The 23582-nt window shown below is 38.5% G+C and overlaps 4 protein-coding genes across 4 annotated transcripts; 2 read left to right on the top strand and 2 right to left on the bottom strand.

Moving 5' to 3' along the window:
* Window positions 1–4429: 4429 nt before the first annotated feature.
* On the top strand, window positions 4430–6980 carry LOC108366039 (uncharacterized). Its single transcript, XM_017620302.1, has 2 exons — window positions 4430–5312; window positions 6166–6980. Exons 1-2 carry the CDS (start codon window positions 4566–4568, stop codon window positions 6913–6915), a joined length of 1497 nt encoding a protein of 498 aa, XP_017475791.1. The 5' UTR covers window positions 4430–4565; the 3' UTR covers window positions 6916–6980.
* A 2303-nt stretch (window positions 6981–9283) lies between these two features.
* Window positions 9284–10324, bottom strand: LOC108366041 (uncharacterized). The gene has a single exon (XM_017620304.1). It carries the CDS (start codon window positions 10181–10183, stop codon window positions 9359–9361), a length of 825 nt encoding a protein of 274 aa, XP_017475793.1. The 5' UTR covers window positions 10184–10324; the 3' UTR covers window positions 9284–9358.
* A 4406-nt stretch (window positions 10325–14730) lies between these two features.
* Cpr72Ec (Cuticular protein 72Ec) lies at window positions 14731–16522 on the bottom strand. Its single transcript, XM_017620305.1, has one exon. The coding sequence runs from the start codon at window positions 16169–16171 to the stop codon at window positions 14948–14950; it is 1224 nt and encodes a 407-aa protein (XP_017475794.1). The 5' UTR covers window positions 16172–16522; the 3' UTR covers window positions 14731–14947.
* Window positions 16523–19177: 2655 nt separating this feature from the next.
* LOC108366043 (alcohol dehydrogenase-like) lies at window positions 19178–20551 on the top strand. Its single transcript, XM_017620306.1, has 4 exons — window positions 19178–19518; window positions 19581–19808; window positions 19872–20045; window positions 20104–20551. The coding sequence occupies exons 1-4, from the start codon at window positions 19426–19428 to the stop codon at window positions 20368–20370; spliced, it is 762 nt and encodes a 253-aa protein (XP_017475795.1). The 5' UTR covers window positions 19178–19425; the 3' UTR covers window positions 20371–20551.
* Window positions 20552–23582: the final 3031 nt, after the last annotated feature.

Here is a 23582-nt window from a genome sequence, read left to right on the forward strand (position 1 = left end):
ACTACATACTCAAAATTTTTCTAGAAAATCGAATTAAAAAGCTCGAAATTTTTACGAAAGTTTGTTGATTTTTTTTTTTCAAATATTGCACAAAGTTTAAAACTTGGATTTATACGGTATTTGTTAAAGAATGAACTATATTTTTATAAAAAAAACTCAAATTAAATAAAAATAATAATAATTGTTGCGACTAAAATTTTTTTATATAAACATTTATTATTCTTTATTTGTTAACTAACTTTATAAAAGTTTGGTTTATGAATAAATAGATGAATTGCATTTAAAAATAAAATAAACAGACCAGCAATATATCAAAATAATTTTTTTTTTTGTAAATAAAGATCTATCTATGGGTGGGGAATTTTACGAAGTTTCAGGCAAAATCGGTGAATTCTTATAAATGGTTTGGCTACCCTGATACATATTCACATACATAAGTAGTTTAGTTTACGCGCGTGATGATTGCTTCTTGCATGCCTACCAGCCTGCTGTCCATAGCCGGAATGGTCATCCGTCGGTGGCACAAAAGAGATTGTACAAATAAATAAGTACCTAGATATGTCTTCTTATGTGGTGTACATATCTATTTTTTGTCTGCGGTGACCTGTTGGAATATATCAATTGTCAGTGAAAGGAGCTTCCGCATGGAATGCAAACAGCGGCATATTGATAAGTATTAAGTAATAAAAAAATAATGAACTATTTATTTGCAGTGAATAGTGAAAAATTTGCACAGATTGTGGGTTAAACTGACCCTGGAACTGATTCTGTGGAATGGACTTTTAGTTAAAATAATAGACTTCCGGCCTGTTAAACCCACTTTCGGTTGAAACCGGAATAGTACAAAAAGATAGCGCATCCCCGACTTGGTGTTTTATATTCTTTCGTTTTCCAAGAAAAAAAAATTTCGTCCGTTTTAGAAGTCCCGGACAAGTTGAACGTCGAAGGTCATTTAGAGGTTACGATTTGGTAGGTCAAATTTTTGCATTTTTCGAAAAAAAAACATATCCCTCCATTTGGCAGTTGGTGCAAAATTGGGCCAACTTGTCACAAACCCATTTTACAATTGGCATCATGCAAGATAAATATTTTCGACTACAAGAAAAATGAGTACAATAAAACTCCATTGTTGGCATCAAAAACTTACGCTTGATAGTGAAAAACGAAAAATTATAGAGGAATCCCGTTAAAAAATAAAGCCCATCATTGATGCTATTACTTTGTGTGATCGACAAAGAATCACTCCTCGAGGACACAGAGACGATGGATCTTTATATCAAACAGACGAAATTACCGAAAAAAATGGCAATCAACAGTTCTCCATTCGCGTCCGGTATCTGGATTCGACAACGAAGCTCCGTGAAGGCTTTTTAGAATTTTTAAAAGTCAAAGACGTTTCGGGAGAATGCCAGCAATAACTTTCAAGAAGTATCCTTCGAATGTAGGTATAGTTTGTTCGTACCTTTATGGCCAAGCATATGATGGAGGCTCAGCAATGAGTGGTGAATTCCACAGAACGCAAGCATACATGTATGTAGCTGGCTTCAGGAGTTCGTTGGGGACTTTTGCAGCTTTATATGATTTTATCCGATGGCCAAAATATCCTTCAATGAAAAGTTTCGATTATTCAAAACGAGGATGGGCTCGATGTCCCGAAATGTGATAACACTCTGGAGTTCTGGAGGGCTTTGACTTCACCCTGAACGCATAGATCACAGCGCCTCAGAAATGGCTTACAGAAGTCCGCCTCTATCTATGTATATTCCCTCGAGTTAGGACTGGGTAGAGCGGGGTTAATCGAAGAAAGGAGCGGTAAACTTCTTCACGGACGGGGTTGATGGGGATTTATTCTGTCAGAAACTATCCCACAAAAACTATATTCAGGCTACCGTACGTTTGCAGTACCTTTTAGGTAGAAATACCTGCCATCAAGGAAGTGGAAGACTCACTGCTAAAGGCTGTGATGGTGTCCTCGAAATCGATAAAGGAATGTCTGACCTCTCTATCGATCCCGTCGAAGTACTTTTTAAGAAGGTTAGTTTAGGTACTGGGTTACAGTGACATCGCGGGAAACTGCGTAGCTGATGACTTTGGCGTTGGGTAGCCAACCTTAAAACGATATTCCCAGATAAGAAGCAACTAGGGACGCCTCTGTCCTCCTACGGTACACTCTTGGATGGTTGCGCCTATTGCTAGCTTAGTGAGCGCTAGACTAACACGCATACTTCGTACTCGCTATAATGAAATTGCATTCTGCTAAACACCTAATAGAACTGACAAAAGAAAGCGAAGCTCTTTTTGTGGCATAAAAAAGGAAAAAAATACGTTTATCTGTATGCAGCGCAAGACACGAATGACCCATCGTTACCACTTAAAGGTGCCGAAAAATTAAGTTACCTCTCAAGGGCTAATGATGGGGGTCCTGACAGGCCATTGTGCGATTGGTATTCACGCGGTAAGACTAGGAATTTCACTTGCGCTGATAACACAGCCCTGCGCCTGGGGATACAATAGGAAAAGATATGATAAGCCCATTAAATTCCCAAAAAACAAACTAAGAATTCTAACAGTTACCTTAACAGGTCATTGCAGATTAAGAAGTAATAATTCATGCCGTTTCTGTGATAGGGCAGCTGAAACTTCTCAACGCATACTCCTCGAATGTGATGCAGTGGCGAGGAGAGGAAAGAATTACCTACGGTCACCAAACCCGCAGCCGAATCAGAAGCACTTGATTTCACCAAACAACCTACTGGATTTCCTAATAGCATGTCCCCACCAGAGCTTAACAACGTAGTTATGGCTATTGAGTTGGTTATCGCGATAACCCACTTGATTTAGCGTAGTTTCGCCATATAAAAATGACAGCACTTAACCATTTCACTGAGATGGTTAAAAGCTAACCAACTCGAAACCACGTTGAAAGTCTGATACAACCCTGTGTTTTCCCGCCATCTGTGGGTCATTAGTGTTGAAATGTAAAGAATTCATTCCCTACTAGTGTTTGGACTCAACTAAAATCAGATTAGATTTACTTCGGTTTTTAAAAAAAATTGAAATCTACTCCTCTACTCCGCTGGACTTCAAATCTATTCCGTTTTTTTCATTCATGTTATGCCCCTCTTGGGGCCGTTTTTTGAGTGTTCACCACCGGTTTCAGTAAAAAAATTGAAAAGTAGCCAAATCTCACTGTTAAAAAGTAACTCTTTCATAGCAATGCGTCAATAAATTAACTTCGTTATTTTTTGACGTATGGCTGTACAAACTGGCGGATGCAGAACTTTACTTAAGTTGTTAAAAAATATATGTAGAATGAAATTTATATAAAGTAGAAAAGGTTTGCTTTTTAAAAAATTAAGTGTTAGATACGTTCTACTTCATAGAAAATGCTAAAAATTACCTAAATATGTAACATATTATCCTTGCATTGCTTCGCGTTCCTATTTTGCATGAATAGAAAATATTTTAGTCAAACAATTAATGTCAGAAACAAAAATAAAAAATTCAATCTAGTACGGAAAATTTGTTTTTGGTCCGATTTTTGCAGCGATTTAGTCCTGAATCGAGGTTTGGAGGTCCGAACACTGTTCTTTACATTTGTACTGTTTTATAAACCTCAAACCGCAGTGTGGACACCAATAGTTAGTGATGTGGTTAAGTTCGATTCGAGATGGTTAACTTTTTGGTGGGGACATGGTATAACGGAGCTAGGATTGATCGAGGTGCTGTAAGGAGCAAGAAGGCACAATAGACCTCCTGATCGCAGTGTATTCCTCAACTGAATGCCTATATACATATCTACCTACCTAACCTACTCTTGATACAAGTATTTCTTTACAATTATTTTTCACTAATATATAAACCGTATTCTGTACTATACTATTTTTACTCTGATTTGTTCATTGTACGTATGAATGTACCTATATCAGTATGTATTACAACATTTTTTCTCACTTTGCATTCGCATAAGCTGATCAAGGTCGCTGATTGGTGATCTTGACCAAATATTTAAATGTTTGCGTAGGTCATTGTTAAAAAAATTGCCGGTAAATATTTATACCAACATCACTAAATTATCATGGGTATGCAGCATGCAACACCTCTTCTTTGCTGACGCTGTCCACTACAACAGTGCCATTCATTCATGCTTACCCATGGAGCTCTCAGTCATTGGTCGGTCGAATGTAGAAATTGAGTAAAAAAAGAGAAACTAAAAAAAAAAACGAAACAATCCAGACACACAAATTGAAGAAACCCAAAAGCGAAAAAAGCACAGAATCTTTAGAATGACAACGAGCAAGCGCATTCTCGGCAGGGAAACAAGAACATGTTGCATCTACTTACAGACATACTAAACATATGCACGTATGTAGATACATATGTACATATATAGGTATGCCCACATCTCAATGCATTTGCGTGTCGATTAAGTGCATATAAAAGGACCCACAACCTTCGGAGTTAGCATCAGACCTCAAGCAAGCGAGTGCTAGTGAACATCCATTAGTAGCGCTTCCTAGTCCACAGTCATTTTAATTTGCAGTCAGCAAACGATCTTAATCGAGATGAAAGTCGCCATGCTTACATTTGCATTCGGGATATTCGCATTAGTGTCCTGCGCCAGTGCTAGCAGTAATGCTGTAACTTACATCACTACACCGCTATTACGCGCCTATCCGTATGTCTATAACGCCCATAGTTCATCGCTGGTCACACCCACGCAGCAGCAGTATCACACCCAGGACGGCTTGGGACAATACGCTTACGGCTATGCAGAGCCTCACTCGGCCAAACAAGAGGTGCGTTCGCTAGACGGCATCACACGTGGTTCGTATAGTTATCGTGACGCCGCAGGAAAGTTACAAACCGTAGATTATACCGCCGATGACAATGGTTTCCGTGTGGCCGCCACCAATTTACCTCGTGCCGCAGTCGCAGAGCAATTGAAACAACAGCAGCAGCCCTTTCGCTCGCAAGAAACGTCAGGTGGGTCTTCCTCTGCCGCCGATGTTGCAACAGTCCGCGCAATTCACTCTACAGTTGGTCAGGAGACTTTATTGCGCCTTTCAGCGGGGAGTAACACTGGCAGCGAATCCGCTGCAACCGGTTCAGATTCTGGGCTTGTACAATTGCCTCAGCCCGTGGATGATACAGTTGCCGTGGCCGCTGCAAAGGCAGATCATCTTAGACGACACGCACAGGAGAAACAATTACACGAATTTCTTCATCAAGGACGAGTTATTAGCCCCATATCGAATACTATAATTCCAAGTATTTACCATTACGGTTACCCATGGAGGTACTATTACTATTAAAAACATTTTTGATATTCGACAAGTAATGCACCTAACATTGTCTAATAAAAAGAGAATTTCCGAAAGAAAAAGTTTGTACATTCATTGAAAGAAGACTTATCATCAGATGATTATTAGAAATATATTTCGGCAAGTGGTAGACCCTGTGTACTATGATAATTATCATATGAATATAATAATGCCTTGTGGGATTTGAAACTAGTTCTTTGGGTAGCGCCCAACAAATGGCTAATGTATGAAGTCCATGTAATTGTGGACGTTTTTAAAAAGCTCTAAAAATCATCAATTTTATACTTTCTAAAAGAAGTAAGAGTAGGCTGATCAAGGTCGCTAATTGGTGATCTTGGTCAAATATTTAAATGTTTGCGTAGGTCATTGTTAAAAAATTGACCAGTATATGTACATCACTGAATTGCCATGGGCATGCAGCATGCAACACCTCTTCTTCGCTGACGCTGTCCACAACAATACAACAACAGTCCAATGCGATTCTCCCTGGAGCTTTCAGGCATTGGTCGGTCGAATGTAGAAATTGAGCTAAAAGAAAAAGTAAAAAAACGAAGCACAATCCAGACACACAAATTGACGAAAACCAAAAGCGAAAGAAGCAAAGAATCTTTAGAATGATAAGGAGTAGGCGCATTCCTGGCAGGGAAACAAGAACATGTTGCATCTACTTACAGACATTCTAAACACATACTAAAAACGTATGCAGGTATATAGGACTGCCCATATATCAATGTATTTGTGTGTTGATTGAGCGCATATAAAAGGGCCCACAATCTTCGGAGTTAGCATCAGACCTCAAGCAAGCGAGTGCTAGTGAACATCCATTAGTAGCGCTTCCTAGTCCACAGTCATTTTAATTTGCAGTCAGCAAACGATCTTAATCGAGATGAAAGTCGCCATGCTTACTTTTGCATTCGGGATATTCGCATTAGTGTCCTGTGCCAGTGCTAGCAGTAATGCTGTAACTTACATCACTACACCGCTGTTACGCGCCTATCCGTATGTCTATAACACCCAAGACGGCTTGGGACAATATGCTTACGGCTACGCAGAGCCTCACTCGGCCAAACAAGAGGTGCGTTCGCTAGACGGCATTACACGTGGTTCGTATAATTATCGTGACGCCGCAGGAAAGTTACAAACCGTAGATTATACCGCCGATGACAATGGTTTCCGTGTGGCCGCCACCAATTTACCTCGTGCCGCAGCCGCAGAACAATTGCAACAACACCAGCAGCCCTTTCGTACGCAAGAAACGTCAAATGGAGTTCCCCTTACCGCCGATGTTGCAGCAGCCCGTTACATTCACGCTTCAGCTCATCGGGAGGCTTTACTGCGCTTGGGAGCGAGGGGTAAACCTAGTGGCAAATCCGCTGCAGCTAGGTCAGATACTGGGTATATACAATTGCCTCAGCCCGTGGATGATACAGTTGCCGTGGCCGCTGCAAAGGCAGATCATCTTAGACGACACGAACAGGAGAAACAATTACACGAATTTCTTCATCAAGGACGAGATATTAGCCCCATATCGAATATTATAACTCCAAGTATTTACCATTACGGTTACCCATTGAGGTACCATTACTATTAGAAATATTCTTGAGATTCGACAAGTAATGTACCTAAGGTTGTTTAATAAAGAGATATTTTGCGGAAAAATAGCTGTACATCCATTAAAAGAGGACTTATCATTAGAATATGATTAATAATAATATTTTGGCGCTTATACTTATGGTATGCTATTTTTCGTGTTTTCTTGTTTGGCACTACAACCGTTTGTCGGTTTGGGCCAAGATCTAAAAATTTTGCGAATTGCCTCTGCCCTTTGCGGATTTGTGCCAGTTTTTCATCCCAAGTCCAAGTGCAGGCACGTCCTTCTACATTTGGTCCTTCCATTGTATTCCTGCGCGCCCTTTCTTTCGTTGTCTACCCGAGGGTGCCGAGTCGATCGATCATTCCACCGGAGCCTCGTCATAAATGGTTACGGCATGTCTCAAAGCCTTCTCAACTCCCATGTTTCTGTGTCGTATAAAAGGACGAGAAGTTTGGTTAGATTCTAGTCATATTTAGAAATGAGAACACCACTTACTTACTTTTTCGTTATGGCAATGCATTGTACGATCCCGGGACTTTCGGGATGTCGTTATCACAATCCCGGTTTCCCGGTATTAGTCCCAGGATTTAGATATTCGAAAAAATTGCTTCTATATTGTTTGAGGAGGTCTCCTACCATAAAATAAATAATAAATAAATAGGTTTGAAACCTACCTAATCAGCAGATAGCGGCTTGCTCTGATCTTTAGGGACTGTTCTAAATATGGCAGAGAAAGTTGTAGATGAACCTTATTGGGTTGCTTTAAACCCCAAGCTGATCTAGTGATTTATCATTTCCTCCGGCAGGACGTTCTTAAAAGCTGTTAGATGCCGAGGAAAGTGACTACTGCAAAACCTATATAAGTAAAATGTTCCTCTATTCATTCTGCAATTTTATCCAATACGATCTCCATATGCCTTCCTTTATTAAAAGCATGCAGATCTTTAAATAGACGACCTCTATTACTCTCGTTTCTTATGTGCGAGATCCTTTTCTGGCCTATGGACCCTTTAAGCTTTGGCGATGTACCCCACCTACACACAATTTGGAGCCAGTCACTGGCGCGACATCACCACGGTGCTTTACACCTGTGCAAGTAGAATGACGTCCGATAGCTGGGGCACGAAGAATTTTTAATAGTTCTTTTTGTATGACAAGATTTTCGTTGTCGTCAAGCTCAACTAACGGTAGGCCCAAGAAAGGGTTAGCTGAGTGAGGTTGAGCTGACATGTGAAGAGGTGGTTGGTGTCGTGTGGGTAGTCTCCACCTGCCGGACACTCATTGGGAATGTTGATGTCGAGACTGGACAGGTAGCTGTTGAGACGGCTACAGTATCCAGACTATAACTGGGCCTGAGTAACGCGGGTCTCTCTTGGGAGTTGAAGCGCCGTTTCTGCTACAGTTGATGATTGGGCTTCGATCGGGGCATTCATAGGCCGAGAATCGCAGTAGGTGGTGACCCACTCCCTACGAATGCCGTTTATTGCTCGACGGTACGTCGTCGGGTCTAGTGGTTGGTCGATGTATACATAAAGGTGCACCCTAATGTTCCTGGATGGAGGCTCTTCCTTGAGCAAGGGCCTGTTACGGTGCTCACGTCTGTGGCATCCCACCAGAAATTGCTTGCTGAACATTTTATTGTGCTCCCTTATGCATTTGGACCTAACTGTGTTGGTGGTGCTCAGGAGACATCAGAAGATACCCAGCCGCTTGCAGTGAAGAAGCGAGAAAGTTCGGAGAGATATCCATTTACTTTTGCGCAGAGGTCATCAAATCTAACAGTTGTCAGCGTATGAGATCAGGGAAATTCTCACCGGTGGCTGGCGGAGCTGTAGAAAATAAGCAATATGGGGGAGAGGATACCACACTGTGAAACCCCCTGTTTCTACTAGGTTTTGAGGTTTGATCTCTGAAGATTATTGCCGACTGTTGACCACTCATATAATTCGCCGACCACCGTTCGATTCCCTGTGGGAGAGAGGAAGCCTAAACGTCTTCTAGTAGCGTGGAATGACTGACGGTGTCAAACGTTTTTGACAGGTCCAGCTCTACTAGGACTGTTCTCTCACAGGGATGGTTACTTTTTAGGCCACGAGTTATCTGGGTGTTTATGGAAACCATGCTGATGCTTCGCTGTGGTCTGGTGGTGGGTAAAGTATGGAAGTAGCAGAGCCTCAAGTATCTTCGCGAGCGGGGAAAGAAGCGTTGTGTAGGGCGATACGAGTCTTCCTTTGTTTTCCGAGGTGACATATAATGTCAGAAAAATATCTTTTCTATCATTTTAGGATATAACCTGTGCCGGCGACCTACCCAGTGGTAGTAAGTACCTCCAGCTAACAATAATTTCAAAACCATTTTTAGGATGTATTATTGCATTTGTCTTTTATTAATGAACAAAAATAAACAAAGAATAATCAAATCGAATAAACTTATCAATGTTTTATAGATTAAATTTTGCGATGGGCAAATACTCGCGATTATTTGATGGTGCAACAATATCATAACGGAAGACACCACTTGGAATAATGGCCGGTTTATAGTTCGACAAAGACAAAGGCACGGTTACAGTTATAGGCTGTGACTTAACCAACGCATAACCATCTAGCTGCTTCTGCTGTTGGCGCAATCGTTCATCACGCTGTTTCACCTCCTCGTAGCGCTTGAAGAACTCTACCTTAGCTGCGGCCACCTCCGGCGTATCCTCTACGGGCTGAGGCAGTCTATCGATACGATCGACACGTTTTTCAGCAGCAGTGGCGTATGCCTTTAACACTGGAGTTGGAGCAGGAATAGGAGTGATGGGTTTGGAAATTTGAAACAGACCTAATTTTGCCTGCTGATGTGCAGCTAAATGCTGTAAGCGCGCTTCCGCCACTTCGGGAGTATCCTGTACAGGCTGCGGTAACTCAAATGAGGTTTTTGAATCCGAAGGCAAACGTTGTTTAGGCAAATTAGTAGCCGCCACACGAAAACCATCGGCATCCGCAGTGTAGGCGACCGTTTGTAATTTGCTCGCAGCATCGAGGTAAGTGTAAGAGCCGCGCGTGATGCCGTCCAAAGTGCGTACTTCCTGCTTGGTGGACAGCGGTTCACCGTAACCATAAGCGTATTGGCCAAATCCGTCCTGGGTGTGATATTGATATTGTGGAGCAGCCGCCGATAAGGTGCTCCAGAGTAGAGGAGTGCGCGCAGCGGGTGCCTCATAGTAGTAGCCGTCGGCGGCTACCAGCGCAAATATAGCGGTCAAATATAAAAAGATGCGCATTCTTATTTTTTTTATTGTTGTACAATTAATTGAAAAACTTTGTATTTAAACAATTTGAAGAGCGCTGCTAGTGCTGCTTTGTTGCAATGTACCAGTACTCGCTCCAGAAGACTCTGTTATCAGTAGGGCTAAATGTTCTGCCTTTTATACAAAACGGTGCGATGTGTGAGCTTACACTTTTGCTATAACGCTGATTACTTATTCGTCCTTTGCCTGTTGAGTTCTTCTTTTCATACATTTCAAGGTACATACAGTTATTTTTTCGGTAGCTCACATGCTTGTTCATGCTTATGCCATACGTACATACCTTGTATGATATATGTATCTGTACATATTCATATGCGCGCTCATCCCACTGTCATGCGCATGTTTCATAAATCGCATTCGTATCCCCAAGAAGGTCGCCCAGTTGACTTTCGTTTGTAACGCAAACCCTGTGAAGACCCAACACACTGCACGTTTTTCAACAACGCTACACATGTGGCAGCGTCTTCTGATACATATAGTTAAAAAAAAAAAAAGTTATGCTCTGCTTGTGCGAAATCATGTGAAACACGTGAGCGAGCGATAAGGGGCGCAACACAAATCGTGCCGGGCGCCGTGTGTGCGGCAAGGCAGCCCCAGCACCACCGTACTCGAATCAGAGAACTCGAACGGCAGCGATAAGCGAGGCAGCTGCTGGACGCATGCGGTGATATGTCAGTTGTATGAGCTATAAAATCTTAATTCATTGGTTGAATGCATTGAATGGTTAAAATTATATGTACATACATACATACTACATATACATATGTAAATAACATTCGAATTAATTCGATGACAACAAACAATTGCAGACAGCCAAACAAACACCAAAAAAAAAAACGGTTAAAAACCCTGCTTGTAGGTAGTATATGGAGTCAAAACAATGTCAGCAAGCATCCAGCCCAGTTGTTGACAGAAGTTTCCGGATATAAAAACAAATTTCATTCTTTTGTGAATTGCAGTTTGCCCTTGCTGGGTTATTTTTAAATTTTTGCTTAAATATTATTAATTTTCGAGTAGGTAGTTGTTTTAGCTCTGTTCTTGTATTTTGAATTCACTCACAAAATATATTGCTTTTGGGATCAATAGTTCACCGTATTATTAGTTTACATGCACATTTATTCACGAAAATAAGAGACTATTCGTGGTCTGTTAATGAAGAGTTAACTCAAAGCGGTGATGCAGTGTAGTGGAGTTGCTGAGGCTACATTTCAGACACCGCAGACCAGGGGTGGGCAGGTTTGGGGAAAATAAAAGCCGTTTAGGGGTTTTCTAAATTTACAAAATGCCACAAGAAATTCGAATACAAAATTACTAGATCGGCTCTCTTCTTTAGATAAGCCCTGTTTTTGTACGCACTATCCAGTAAAAACAATTACTAGCAAAATAGAGGAAATTGATAAAGCAAAAATGACAGCTGAACTTGCAAGTTTTACTTTATATTTACTGGATAAATTTTTATTAGTAACTATTTGCCAGTAAGAAAAACAGTTAATGGCATGATGCTTAGTCATTCTAACAAAAGAATTGTTTGTGGAGCTTTTATAGTTGCAATTGACAAAATAAACCTACTTCAATGTACATATAATAAGATCGGAAATACTGTTTTTCTTAGAAAATTGGTTCGGAAAATAACAAATTAATCAGCTGTACACAAAACTTGCAACTTCTTGCTGGTACTTTCGTACTTTGGTTACTGGCAAGTTACTGGCAAGTTACTGGATAGTTTCTGGAAAATACGAAAACAGAGCTAAAATTGATTTTTAACCTTAATACAACCATCTTCAAAAATATTTTTGAAATAAACCTTTTTTAATAGGCGCCATAGAAAGTGCGCTGCGTCTGGCTCGCCAGTCATCTGTGTAGGTGCGTGTTGTCTCGCCGTTCGACTGCACACAGTTGAGTCATTCAAAGTCATGTCTGTGCAACCAGCTCATATTTATATTCACTAAAACATCCAAACCGACTCGCGAGTGAGACGCACCGTGTTTGTCGCCTATAAACCTCTCTCGTTAGACACCCATAAAAAAAATATTTCATTTACCTTGTTAATTTAGTTGATTTTCACTTTCTAACAAGGTGGCCACTTTCGTCAAAAATATTTCCGGATAAGCCTTTCATAAGCCTAACTCATTTGACATCCACATTCAACTTTGTATTTCATTTCACTGGTGAAATAAATTGATTTTGATTTTTTAGCAACCCTCGTAAAAAATATTACCGAAAATTGTCTTTCTTGAACCCGTCTCGTTCGACACTCATGTTAAAATAGTTGGATAAACTTGTAAATTAAATTAATTTTAAATTTCTGAGCAGGTGGCAACCCTTTTCAAAAATATTTTCGGAATGAAGCTTTCTTAGACCACTCATTGACTTAATTTCCATATAAATATTTCATTTAGTTTTTTACTTAAAATGATTTTGAACTCCAAAACGGGTGGCAACCCTCTTAGAAACTGTTTTCGAAATAAAGCTTTCTTAAACCTCTCTCTGTCGTGCGGCAAGCGGCTCGCTATATAAATGTGTATTCGATTAAGAAACTACCCCCTCCCAGCGATGGGTTGTACGCTGGGTTTGAGACCCTCCCAGCGATGGGTTGTACGCTGGGTTTGGGACCCGCCATGTAAAAAGCTCTTCCAGTGAATAAACAAACGAAGTAGTCAGATGTCAGCGGGGACGAAAGAATCACTGGTACGATGAGGAATGGCACGAAGCTGCTGAGAAAAAAGATGCCGCCTACAGGGCCACTCTGCGATTGGGCGCAACACGGCTATGTTGGACCGCTATAGCGAGCTGAAGAGGTCGATATACTGCGAGGAGCTTGAAGTGCTGGCCGACAGGAAAATCGCACGAAAATTTTAGCAGAGAGTTTAGCGACATTCTAGGGGCTTCAAGACCAGGGCGAACTCCTGCAAGAACAACCATGGCGACCTAGTTACCGATGTACAGAACGTGCTTGAATTACGGAAGGAACACTTCTACCCTACTGAATGATAGCAGCAAAGATGTAGAGAAGACGAATCCGAGCCCCAGTCGATGATGACGGAGTCCAGGTTCCTCAGCCTGACTACGTACGAATAGCAACTACGGGGCTGAAAAAGAACACACCTGCTATAACTGATGAACGTATGTTCGACGACTGTAATTTAAATGTGCTCACTCCAATCCACAAGAAAGGCGACCCCGCCATACGCGCCAACCACCCCGGGATCGGCCTTCTAAGCATGGGTTACAGGTCTTATCGAGTATATTGTGTGAAATACTGAAGCCCACCGTCAACGAACTCATTGGACCTTATCAGTATGGCTTTAGACCTAGCAAATCCGCCATAGACCAGGTACTTACAATTTGCCAAATCTTGGAAAAGATTCGCGATAATAAGATCGACACATACGATATATTTGTCGATTTTAATGCCACTTCGTCAGCACGAAAGGAAGTTGTCTGTGTGCCACCACTTCTATGGACGCTCGTGGTTAGTAATATTCTGATGACCATAGAACGAGAAGCAGCAATACACTGAACCGGAAATTCAGTGATAATTTAAGCTACTAGCTCACTGCGATATCTATCAAGCCGAGGTCTGTGCGATAGAGAAAGCGGCAGATATACTACAGAATATTAATCCGCCTAGCGAGCAGTAAACCTTAACATAGATAGTCAGGCAGCCTTTAAGGCTTTACATTTATATAAAAAACTAAATCAATGGCCGTCGCAGATTGTAAGGAGACTAGCGGCGGCTAAAACCGTCCACCTATATTGGGTCCCATGGCACAAGGATGTGGAAGGTAATAAGCGAGCTGACGAGTTGGCCAAGGAATTGGCTCTCGAAAGGAACTCATGTCTCATTTCCTACTATGAACAAGAAGAATCGACTTGAGACCGCTAGTGGGATTGTTAACAGGGTTCAACTATTTATCACAAGGAAGCTGTGGAAATATAATTTGCGAGTATTCAGCCTACAGCAGGCAAAGACTCACGTTACTCGGCAAGTTGCAGCTTAAGGGCTTTCACTCAATAATTGACAAAATATCAAAGCGTCTGATAAAACTCGCTTAAGAAACGGCAGCTTTTTTTTCTTTATGGACCTCTTATGGGCAGCTTAATCTAACTATAATGCCTAAACCCTGCTTAGTTCTCAAGTTGTTAAAAAATTCGATAAAAATATTTAAATCACACCTTTGATTTCTAAAGCGAATGTGGGCCGTTCTTCAACCAAATTGTGAAATAGGGTGTTGTTGAAATTTTTTCCGAGACAGGGCGTTTTCGAACTGGCTGCCGAGATAGGTCGATGTTCCACTTAGCCATCGATATGTAATATCTTCAATATTGACAAAAATAAATACTAAATACTTTTGTTGTATTTTTTCAAATATTTACAATTTGCTTTGCAAATTCTTTATTCAATTAAGGCTAACTTCGTAAAATACATAAATACATATGTGTAATACATCCATGCACATGGTTAAATACATACTTACAAATATGTGTTATCGCAAAAATACTAAAATTTTATATACATACATACATACGTAATTAAAATTAATAAGAAAAATGTATAAAGTTTGATATTTAAGTGGAAATGTAATAAAACATTCGAATGGAACTAGATAGTGGTAAAAAGATATTTATGATATGAATATAAAGTTCAAATAGCTATAGTTTAAGAGAGTCCATAACTTGGAAATCGCGCCTTTTTTGCTGAATTCTTTGCCAGTCTACTAATCAATGTAATCCTATTTACTTCGAACTCACCCGGTGTGATAAATATGAACTACTTAACGAAATCGGTAGGCTGTGGCCACGTTTGAGCGCCTCCTCACGCGGTACCAGCTCGTGTGTTGTGGGTGTCACAACAGTGTATTGCGTTCTTGGCGCCAAAACTGTGTAATACGAATGCACCGGCACGCGCACAGTTTCAATGGTGGTAAGCTGCGGCCGCACCAAAGTCAAATCGGATTTATCTTGCAAGTCCGTAAGACGAAGCAAATCTTTGGAGGAGCTCTCGCCATCACCTTCGTATGTATACAGAGCTCTTGAGCTGAGCTGGTCATCTGTGCTCACTAAATCGGATAGTTTGTATGTTGTCATTTGCCTTTCTGCGCTGGACAATTCTCTCGATGCCGCCGATGCTTCATTCTCTTCCTCTCCATTTTCTATCGTCACATTATCGCCATCACTAGTATTTCCCTCCTCTTCGTTACCCTCGCTGTCATCTTGTGAGATTTGCAAGCTATCAATGGATAATAAACCACTATTATCTTCGTCGTCCGTATTGGCCACCTCCTCTTCTTGATCTTGGGTAGTCTCGACATTAAGTTCCTCCTCTGCACCGCCATTCAAATTGTTGTTACTGGGTGTATTTTCTGCACTAGCACTCTCTGACAATATAGCTAATATTTTAGTCCTTGTACTCTCCAAAATATCCGCCACCTCCTGTTGTGAACGCTCTGGCTTTTGTGTCTCTTCCAAACTGAGCTCGTCCAGGCGTGAAGCTTCATTTTGTGACGCCAGCGCTGCTCTCAGCTCCGCCTCTCGATATGCCTCAAAGTGCGCCTTCTTTGCTTCCTGCACTTCAGCTGTATCTCTCACGGGTAGCGGCGCCAACCTATTCGGATTCTTTGGCGCTTTGGGTAAGTTCGTCGCTGCCGCCTTAAAGCCCTGATTTCGTCCTGCTTCATACTTTACAGTTTGCAGTTTTCCATCTGCGTCAACATAGGAATAAAAACCACGCGACGAGCCGTCCAGTGTAAGATATTCGGCTTTGGCGGATCGACCAGCACTATAGCCATACGAATAGAAACCGTCCGAATCCTGTTCGTGATACTGTGTATTGGCTGGCGCTGTGTCCTTTTTTTCAAATGTCGCACTTTGCAATTTAGCCAGTAGTACCTTGGTGGGCGTATAACGAAATGTCGACGCTGTGGTTAGGGTCACCCAAACCAATGCGAGCATCAACCGCATTGTGTTGGTGCTTCGAAGGATGCTCAGTTTTTCGAAATGTCCTTGCTATTCTCACTACTCTGCGTATGCGTTATGACCACGCTTCAAAGCTGTAAAATTACTAAATTTAAACAGTGGTGAGTCGTTTTATTTATACCGCATAACACCCTTTCGAAGTGTGCCTAACGCACTCTATCTATCCGACCACTTGTCATGCATATTGTTGCAACAAGTTGTTGCATTTGCTCACAGTTTATAGAGCAGACATTGCGTGGTACTCGCAATATTTTCATTGTAAAGTACCGTCAGCAGTTTGTCAGCAGAGATGACCTCGAAATGCAGCCAATAGACAAGTACCGGCAGCCGCCATCAAACATCAACTACCAAGCTGGGGGGTATCAGTTGACACAGTCGTTGCCGGATTGTTTGACAGTGCGTCTGACATACTGGCACGGTGCTAGCTTACACATGTAAATATTTAACCAACATGGACGCGCGTCGTCGGCACATATGTTTTATGTGCGGCTGTATGTCGTTTGCTTCCGATGTTGTAATAACAAACTTCTTATATTCCAAACGGTACGCTGATTAACGCATGAAGGCCTATCAAATATCAAAACTGTTAAAAAAGAAGCGAGATTGTAAAATGTTGGAAATGGAAACGGTAAAACTATAGTACCTTGTGGTATGCTGAGTGACATGATGAAGTTCGATATTTATTATAAGAGGTTAATATGTGGTATGTTTACAAAAACAAAATGCCAGTTGAATGTGGCGAATTCAATATCTTCTTAATTTAATATGTTATTGTAATAATAATGCCAACGATTAGCCTCATTCCGCCCGAGTAGCATGTTAGGCGTAGTATCCATGATGTACAGATTTGAACAGGGACCGTAACAGTTACAACTTTTATTAAAAAAATCGCTATTTAACTATTATTTTTTGACTTTTATTTAATTACTCTTTAAATAACCGTTATTTCTGACTTTTATTTTATAAATCGAATATAACGATTATTTTTGATTTTTATATAAATAATCTGCAAATGACAGTTATTTTTGATTTTTAAATTATATGTCTTAGATAACAGTTATCGAAGACTTTTATTTATAAAAGTCATAAATAAAAATCAGTCTCAGTGACAGTTTATTTTTTAACTCATACTTATAAAAGTCATTTCAATAAGTTGTAGTAAAGNGTAAACTTTTGTTTCCCAACACATTTTTAGCTGCGAAAAATGTTAAAGACTTTTACACGAATGATTTTAAAAATAAAAGTCGGTGACTGATTTATATTGATGACTTTTAAAAGTAAAAGTCACTGACTGATTTTTATTGATGACTTTTATAAATAAAAGTCTTCAATAACTATTATCTAAGACATATAATATAAAAATCAAAAATAATGTTTTTTTTGGATTTATAATAAAAAAATCAAAAATAATTGTTATTTTTCTTTCATTTCCAGGTGAAAAAAGAAATCGATTGATATGTATCACTTAGTTGTAGAACATTTCCTTCATAGTGAATTTTTCCATGACAGTTTTCACCAATAACTGTTATGTTCGGTCCCTGGATTTGAATACTTTTTTACAGCGCTTTTATCAACTTGCAATGTTGTGTGTCCAGACACCATTTTAGCTATAAAACCTTTGCTTTGCAAAGTTCCTATAAAAAAGTCTAGTGCATAGGGCGACATCTACGTACGCTACAGCGGAAATGGACAACACGCCCCACGCTTTTCATTTTCAATCTCATACAATGTTTATAATGACTTTTCCTAAAATTTTAAAATCAAAAGTTATCAAAACGAATTCTATGGGACTGAAAATTATTATTTTCTACTTTTTAGTGCATTAATAAAAGCGTTGTATATTAAAAATGTTTTTTTTTTATATTATTTATTTTTCGAAGATGTCTTTGTGATGCAAATTTCTTCTACATCCCACAACACATCACCTGGAAAAATATTATACATGAAATGTCTACAGCTACCGTATATTTTAACGAATAATACAATGCACTTTCTTCTTATGGACGAAATTATCGTATTTGTCATACAGAAAAAAAATCAAGCCCCAATTAACTCGATGAACAATAATGTTGAGGAGAGGTAGTGTGGTTTTCCCACAAAAAATTTAATTAACAACGGCCTCAAGCTCAATAAAAATTGTTAGGGCTGTTTTCTCAAGTAGGTTTTAAAATTTATCTGCCTCTTAAATACAAATTTTGTTCTGAAAAAATGTGTTTGAAGATAAAAGCTACTTAAGAAAACGACATTTATTAGGCCAGAAAATAACAAAAACAAAAAAATTTAAAAGTAGAACAAACCCTGTCCTGTAAAATTTGGTTTCTGACATATATATGTAGCCCAGTAAATTAGATAAATTTGGTAGGAAAATTTAAAAAAATTTTAACAGCGTTTTTTTGATAAAGTTTACTATTATTTCAACATTCCGCCATCTCGGATTAAACTTTTTTGGGGTTTTTTGCGATTTGCAAGCTTATTTTGCATTTTTCGCAACAAATGGTTAAATACAAATATGTATAGAATTTAATTTCCCAGATTTATTATATAGAAGATTTTTTTTTTTAATTTTATTGTAAAAAATTAGCAAAAACTGCGAAAAAATTTTACATTGTCAAGGCGCATTCCGTACATCGCTATGTGTATTGCGTTCCCGGCCGTGATCTAAGCGTCGTACAAAAAAAAAATGTAGGTATAAAAGTTGTGAAGAATGAAATTCTCTACAACTTTGGAATTTCAATATGCAATGAATTTTCAACAGAAATTGTCAAAAAATGGCAAAAACCGTGGCAATGTAAATTTTTTTCGCAGTTTTTGCTAATTTTTTACAATAAAAAATGCTATTTTTAAAAAAAGGTGAAATTAAATTCTCTACATATTTGTATTTAACCATCTTTTACGAAAAATGCAAAATAAGCAGTTTATATCTCTTGGCAAAAAAAACAAATACGCTTCTCCTGGCAGTTAAGTAAACAGAGCTTAATAATAAAGTGAGGTCAATGATATCGAGATGTTTTGCAACGTCAATGAGTTGCAATCGCAAGTAAACGTTGGGGACAACTTATGCGTATGTATGTATGTGCATCTGGGTGTACATTGGCATACGAAAGAAAGTCACAAATATCGTAAAATTTTTAAGCCAACACTTGTAAAAGAGCCTGCAGTTGCAACAGACAGCTAAAGAAAAAGCGGTGTATCAACTGATTCAGCTTTAAAATATAAAATTATTTAAATTTGTGCTAAATATGGAACTCAATGGCAAAAATGTGATCTATGCTGGTGGTTTTGGTGGCATCGGACTGGCTTGTGTCAAAGAATTTCTCGCAAAGGGTGTAAAGGTAAAATTGCCAAATAGGCCGCTTTAAGTAAGTTAAATAACAGACAAATCATATTTTTTCAGAATTTGGCCATTTTTGATCTAACAGAGAATAAGCAAGCTTTGCTGGAGTTGCAGAATTCGCATCCAGCCTCTACAATTCATTTCATACAATTTGATGTGTCTAAAAAAGAAAGCATAACAGCAGCTTTCACCGATGCTGTGGAGAAAATGCAGCACTTTGACGTGTTGATCAACGGTTTCGCCATAATGATGGATGAACACATTGAACTGACAGTTGAAATTAATTTGGTAATAGAAGTTATTAAAATACAAATTTGCAAAAATAACGCCTCTTTTATCAACTGTCATTAGTTGGGTGTTATCCACAGCACTCTCACTGCACTGCCTTATATGGATAAGTCAGCTGGTGGACGTGGTGGTATCATTATGAATGTCTCATCTGTTGCCGGTTTGGAAGCAACCGCTTTGTTTGCCATTTATTCAGCCACTAAGCATGGCGTTACAGCATTTACGCGTTGCATGGCGGTTTGTATGAAACATTATTAATTTTCTTAATTCCTTAAATTTTTTTCTTTCCTTTTAGGATCAAATCTACTTCGATCATTTTGGCGTTCGCTTCATAACAATATGTCCGGGCATGACAGATACGGGTCTCATAACAAATCTTCATAAAAGAGTGACCTTTGAGTTTACTCAAGACGCTACTAAAATCTTCTATGATGCCAAAAATCAGAGTGCAGAAACGTGTGCGAAGAATATGATAACGGTTATTGAGACGGGAAAGAATGGTGGAGTGTACTTACTTGATTTAGGTGATATTAAAGAGATTACTTATCCGGAGTTGTTTTAAAAGCCTTAAGCGCTGTTATTTAATCCTATAACGGTAACGCTAATGCATACATAAATACGTATGTATGTACGTAAAGTTTACGTAGTACATTTTTTCGGTTTTAAATCATTTATTTCATAGTTTTGTTAAAAAAAAGTCTGAATCGGTTACACATATTGTTATGGCGCTCTCGTTTCTACCGAAAAATGTTACCTTCTCTTTGCCCTCTACGTACAACCACTAAGAAAAGAGCAATGAGAAGGCAGCAACAAAAACATCGCAATTATATGCGTCCATAATTTCCGGACTCCTATATTTAGAGCGTAGAAATAAGTTACGCTCTCACAAGTGTCAAAAATGTGTCAACACATGCCAAAACTGCCCAGAGCGTGAGGAAGGCAAAAAGCCACATTTCGTGCCCGGAATCAACAAACCAGCTCTAAACAATAATTTTATTTGTATTTACCTTATATGGCGAATAAAATTTGCAAATAATTACATTTTCTGAAACTTCTGTGGTATTTTCCATTTATGTGTTTAATAAAATTTACTTTCGGATTTAAACAAACAACATCTGTTATGGTAATTTGAATTTGCACATTTGCGCACGAAGAAGAAGATATTTACGATCAAAAAGTGGAACGAGTTCGCTCTCTATTACCCATTTTTCTGGCGTGAGGAACGCTTTCTGGGATGTTTTGGGCAGCCCGCGGGTGGCCTGTGGAACAAACCTAATATGATACGAAACTCTTTCTCTCGAGAGAGCGCTGTGAAAATATGCATTTTTCCAACATCCCCCAATATTGCCACAGCAGCGAAATAAATATTGGGATGTTTATTGAGTAAATTTTGGTGAACTTTTTTATTTAACAAAACAAGTAAATTTTTTGGAATTCTAAAGTCTTCTTCATTATTTAATGCGTTTTCTTCAAAAAGCTATATTTAAGCAAGGATCTTGCTATGTGATTGCAGGAAATCCATCGAAATTAAATCGGTGCGTTTTGTGCGTATCTAGTGGCAGCTCGCTATTTTTATTGTCAGCTGTTTAGTCCAACTTTATTTGACAGTGCTGCCAAGTCAGAATGAGAGAGTTTCGTACCATGTCATCCTTGTCACTGCAACATCTAGAAAAAGACTAATGCATTTGCGTTTTTTTCAAATTCCCAGAGGTTGATGAAGGCACTGTCAAAGCGAAAAATTTGTGTACGGTACCTAGGCGACATAACAGCTGTTTATGTAAAATTTACTTAGTTACCATTCTAGGGTTAATAGGAGTGTTCTCGTATTGGAAATTATCTAAAATTGTTGCAAATTTTCAAGTTTTTGCGTTCTAGTTCCCGAAAAAATTGCATTTACATTTCATTTTGAGAGAAAACTGCAAATTACTGCTGAAAAAAGTAAAAAAAAATTACTTTCGAAAACTTGCAAGTAAGAAAATCAGCGGATCGACACTATTTCTTGAATAAAGAGAAGAAAATACCTACATATTCCACAGAATATTTATTTGCAAATTTTATAACTATTTTTGTTATGCGATGGAAAAAGAGCGTAATGTTATTAAGCACAAGATTTATTAAGCGTTCTTCTTAATAGATTTACTATTATCCCGACAAAAAATGCAGCTAATTAAAATGGAAAAATTTTGAATTTTAAAGATACATTGTTTTATATATTTTTTTCTGAACGTGGATTGGATTTGTGTTGGAGTGAGCGGTCGCTTTTTTTTACTTACCACTAATAAAAGCTTGTCTTAAAAAAAAACTTTGTTTATATTACTTGCTTCAACCTGTTTCGTAATACTTTGCACAAAAAATTTGAAAAATTCACGTCAGTTTTTTTGTTTGAAGCGTCTGCAAAATACCGTGGATTTTTGACATTTTTCTTTTGGCATGCATTTTTTTTCAGTCATGGTTACTATATTCAACCATTTTTTTTATGGAAGAAAATAAAACCGTCGGCAAAAAAATTATCAAAAATCAACGCGAATTCTTATCCTCTTAAAACTTGCACTTTTTTCTAGTACAATTTAGTGAGTTGTAAAACTGCGTACTTGTATTTTTCTATATTATGAAAAAAAAGTTTGTTGCTGTTATAAAAATTTGTTGAAGTTTTCTATAAATATTGATTTATATTTATTTTTAAGTATTATATAATTAGCTAGAGCTTAATAAACATAAAACAAACGAAAGAAAAGTACTCAAAATGTCGCGTCCCAGTTTTTGACATGACTCTATGTACATATATGCATTTTTATAACGCGGTTTCACGAGCAATTTGCTGTTAGTTTATATTGTTTTGTATCTAAGGCTGATAAATTTATGCTACTTCTGTTCATCAAAAAAACATTAGGTAGCTAAAAAGTACTTTTTCATCAAAATCCAGTATTTTTGAAAAAACGACAGTAACTATTTTTGGAATTTAAAAAGTATAATACTGAAAAAAAGAATAAATCTTTAAGTATGCGTGTCATATTTGTACTACCACTTTAAACGATTTTTTCAGAGTATTGCAGAGAATTTTTAAGAAAGAAAGAAATTTTTAAAGATCTTATACGATTTTTCGTCGAGTTTTCTGAAATGAAATNGTAGATAAATTTTAAGAATTTTTAAAGATCTTATACGATTTTTCGTCGAGTTTTCTGAAATGAAATAAACTACATATGAGCACTTCGATTCTTTTACGAAATTTTGGATAAAAATCGGTAAAGCAATGAAAATAATGCTGCTATGTGAAGAATTTCTTGCAGAATTTTCTTTGTTTTTCGTACAGAAATTTCTTTACGAGTTCGTGTCAACCACTTCATATAATTTTCCTTCAAGATTCGTAAAAGAATCGTTACAGAAGTGAGATACTCCTAAAGATTTCTTTAAGATTTCGGGACCTTTGGATGGCAGAGAGTCTCTACAAATCGAAGTTCCCTCTCTCTGATATGTATAACGAATAAAGAATATGAAATAATATATACAATTGTTTTAAGAAAAAATACCAAACAATTTGTAAGTTCTTCGTAACTATTATTTGAATGAAAATGTGCCTCAACGACGAATATATTGTTTGCAGGGTCGGAGCTGCTTACTACTTTTGGCCGCAGCTTATATAGGGGTGTCCTACTGTGCGACGCCGCCGCCGCATAAGCTATCGGCGTAAACCTCTAATATGGCTTGACTTACTACATACGAAGCTTGTGCACTGATGTTACCGAGCAAGTTAATGCAATACTTGTTTTTTTTTTT

The sequence above is a fragment of the Rhagoletis zephyria genome, unplaced genomic scaffold, assembly GCF_001687245.7.
Source record: "Rhagoletis zephyria isolate East Lansing unplaced genomic scaffold, Rhagoletis_zephyria_1.1 Rzeph_scaffold_02115, whole genome shotgun sequence".
In the NCBI taxonomy this organism is placed as follows: Eukaryota; Metazoa; Arthropoda; class Insecta; order Diptera; family Tephritidae; genus Rhagoletis; species Rhagoletis zephyria.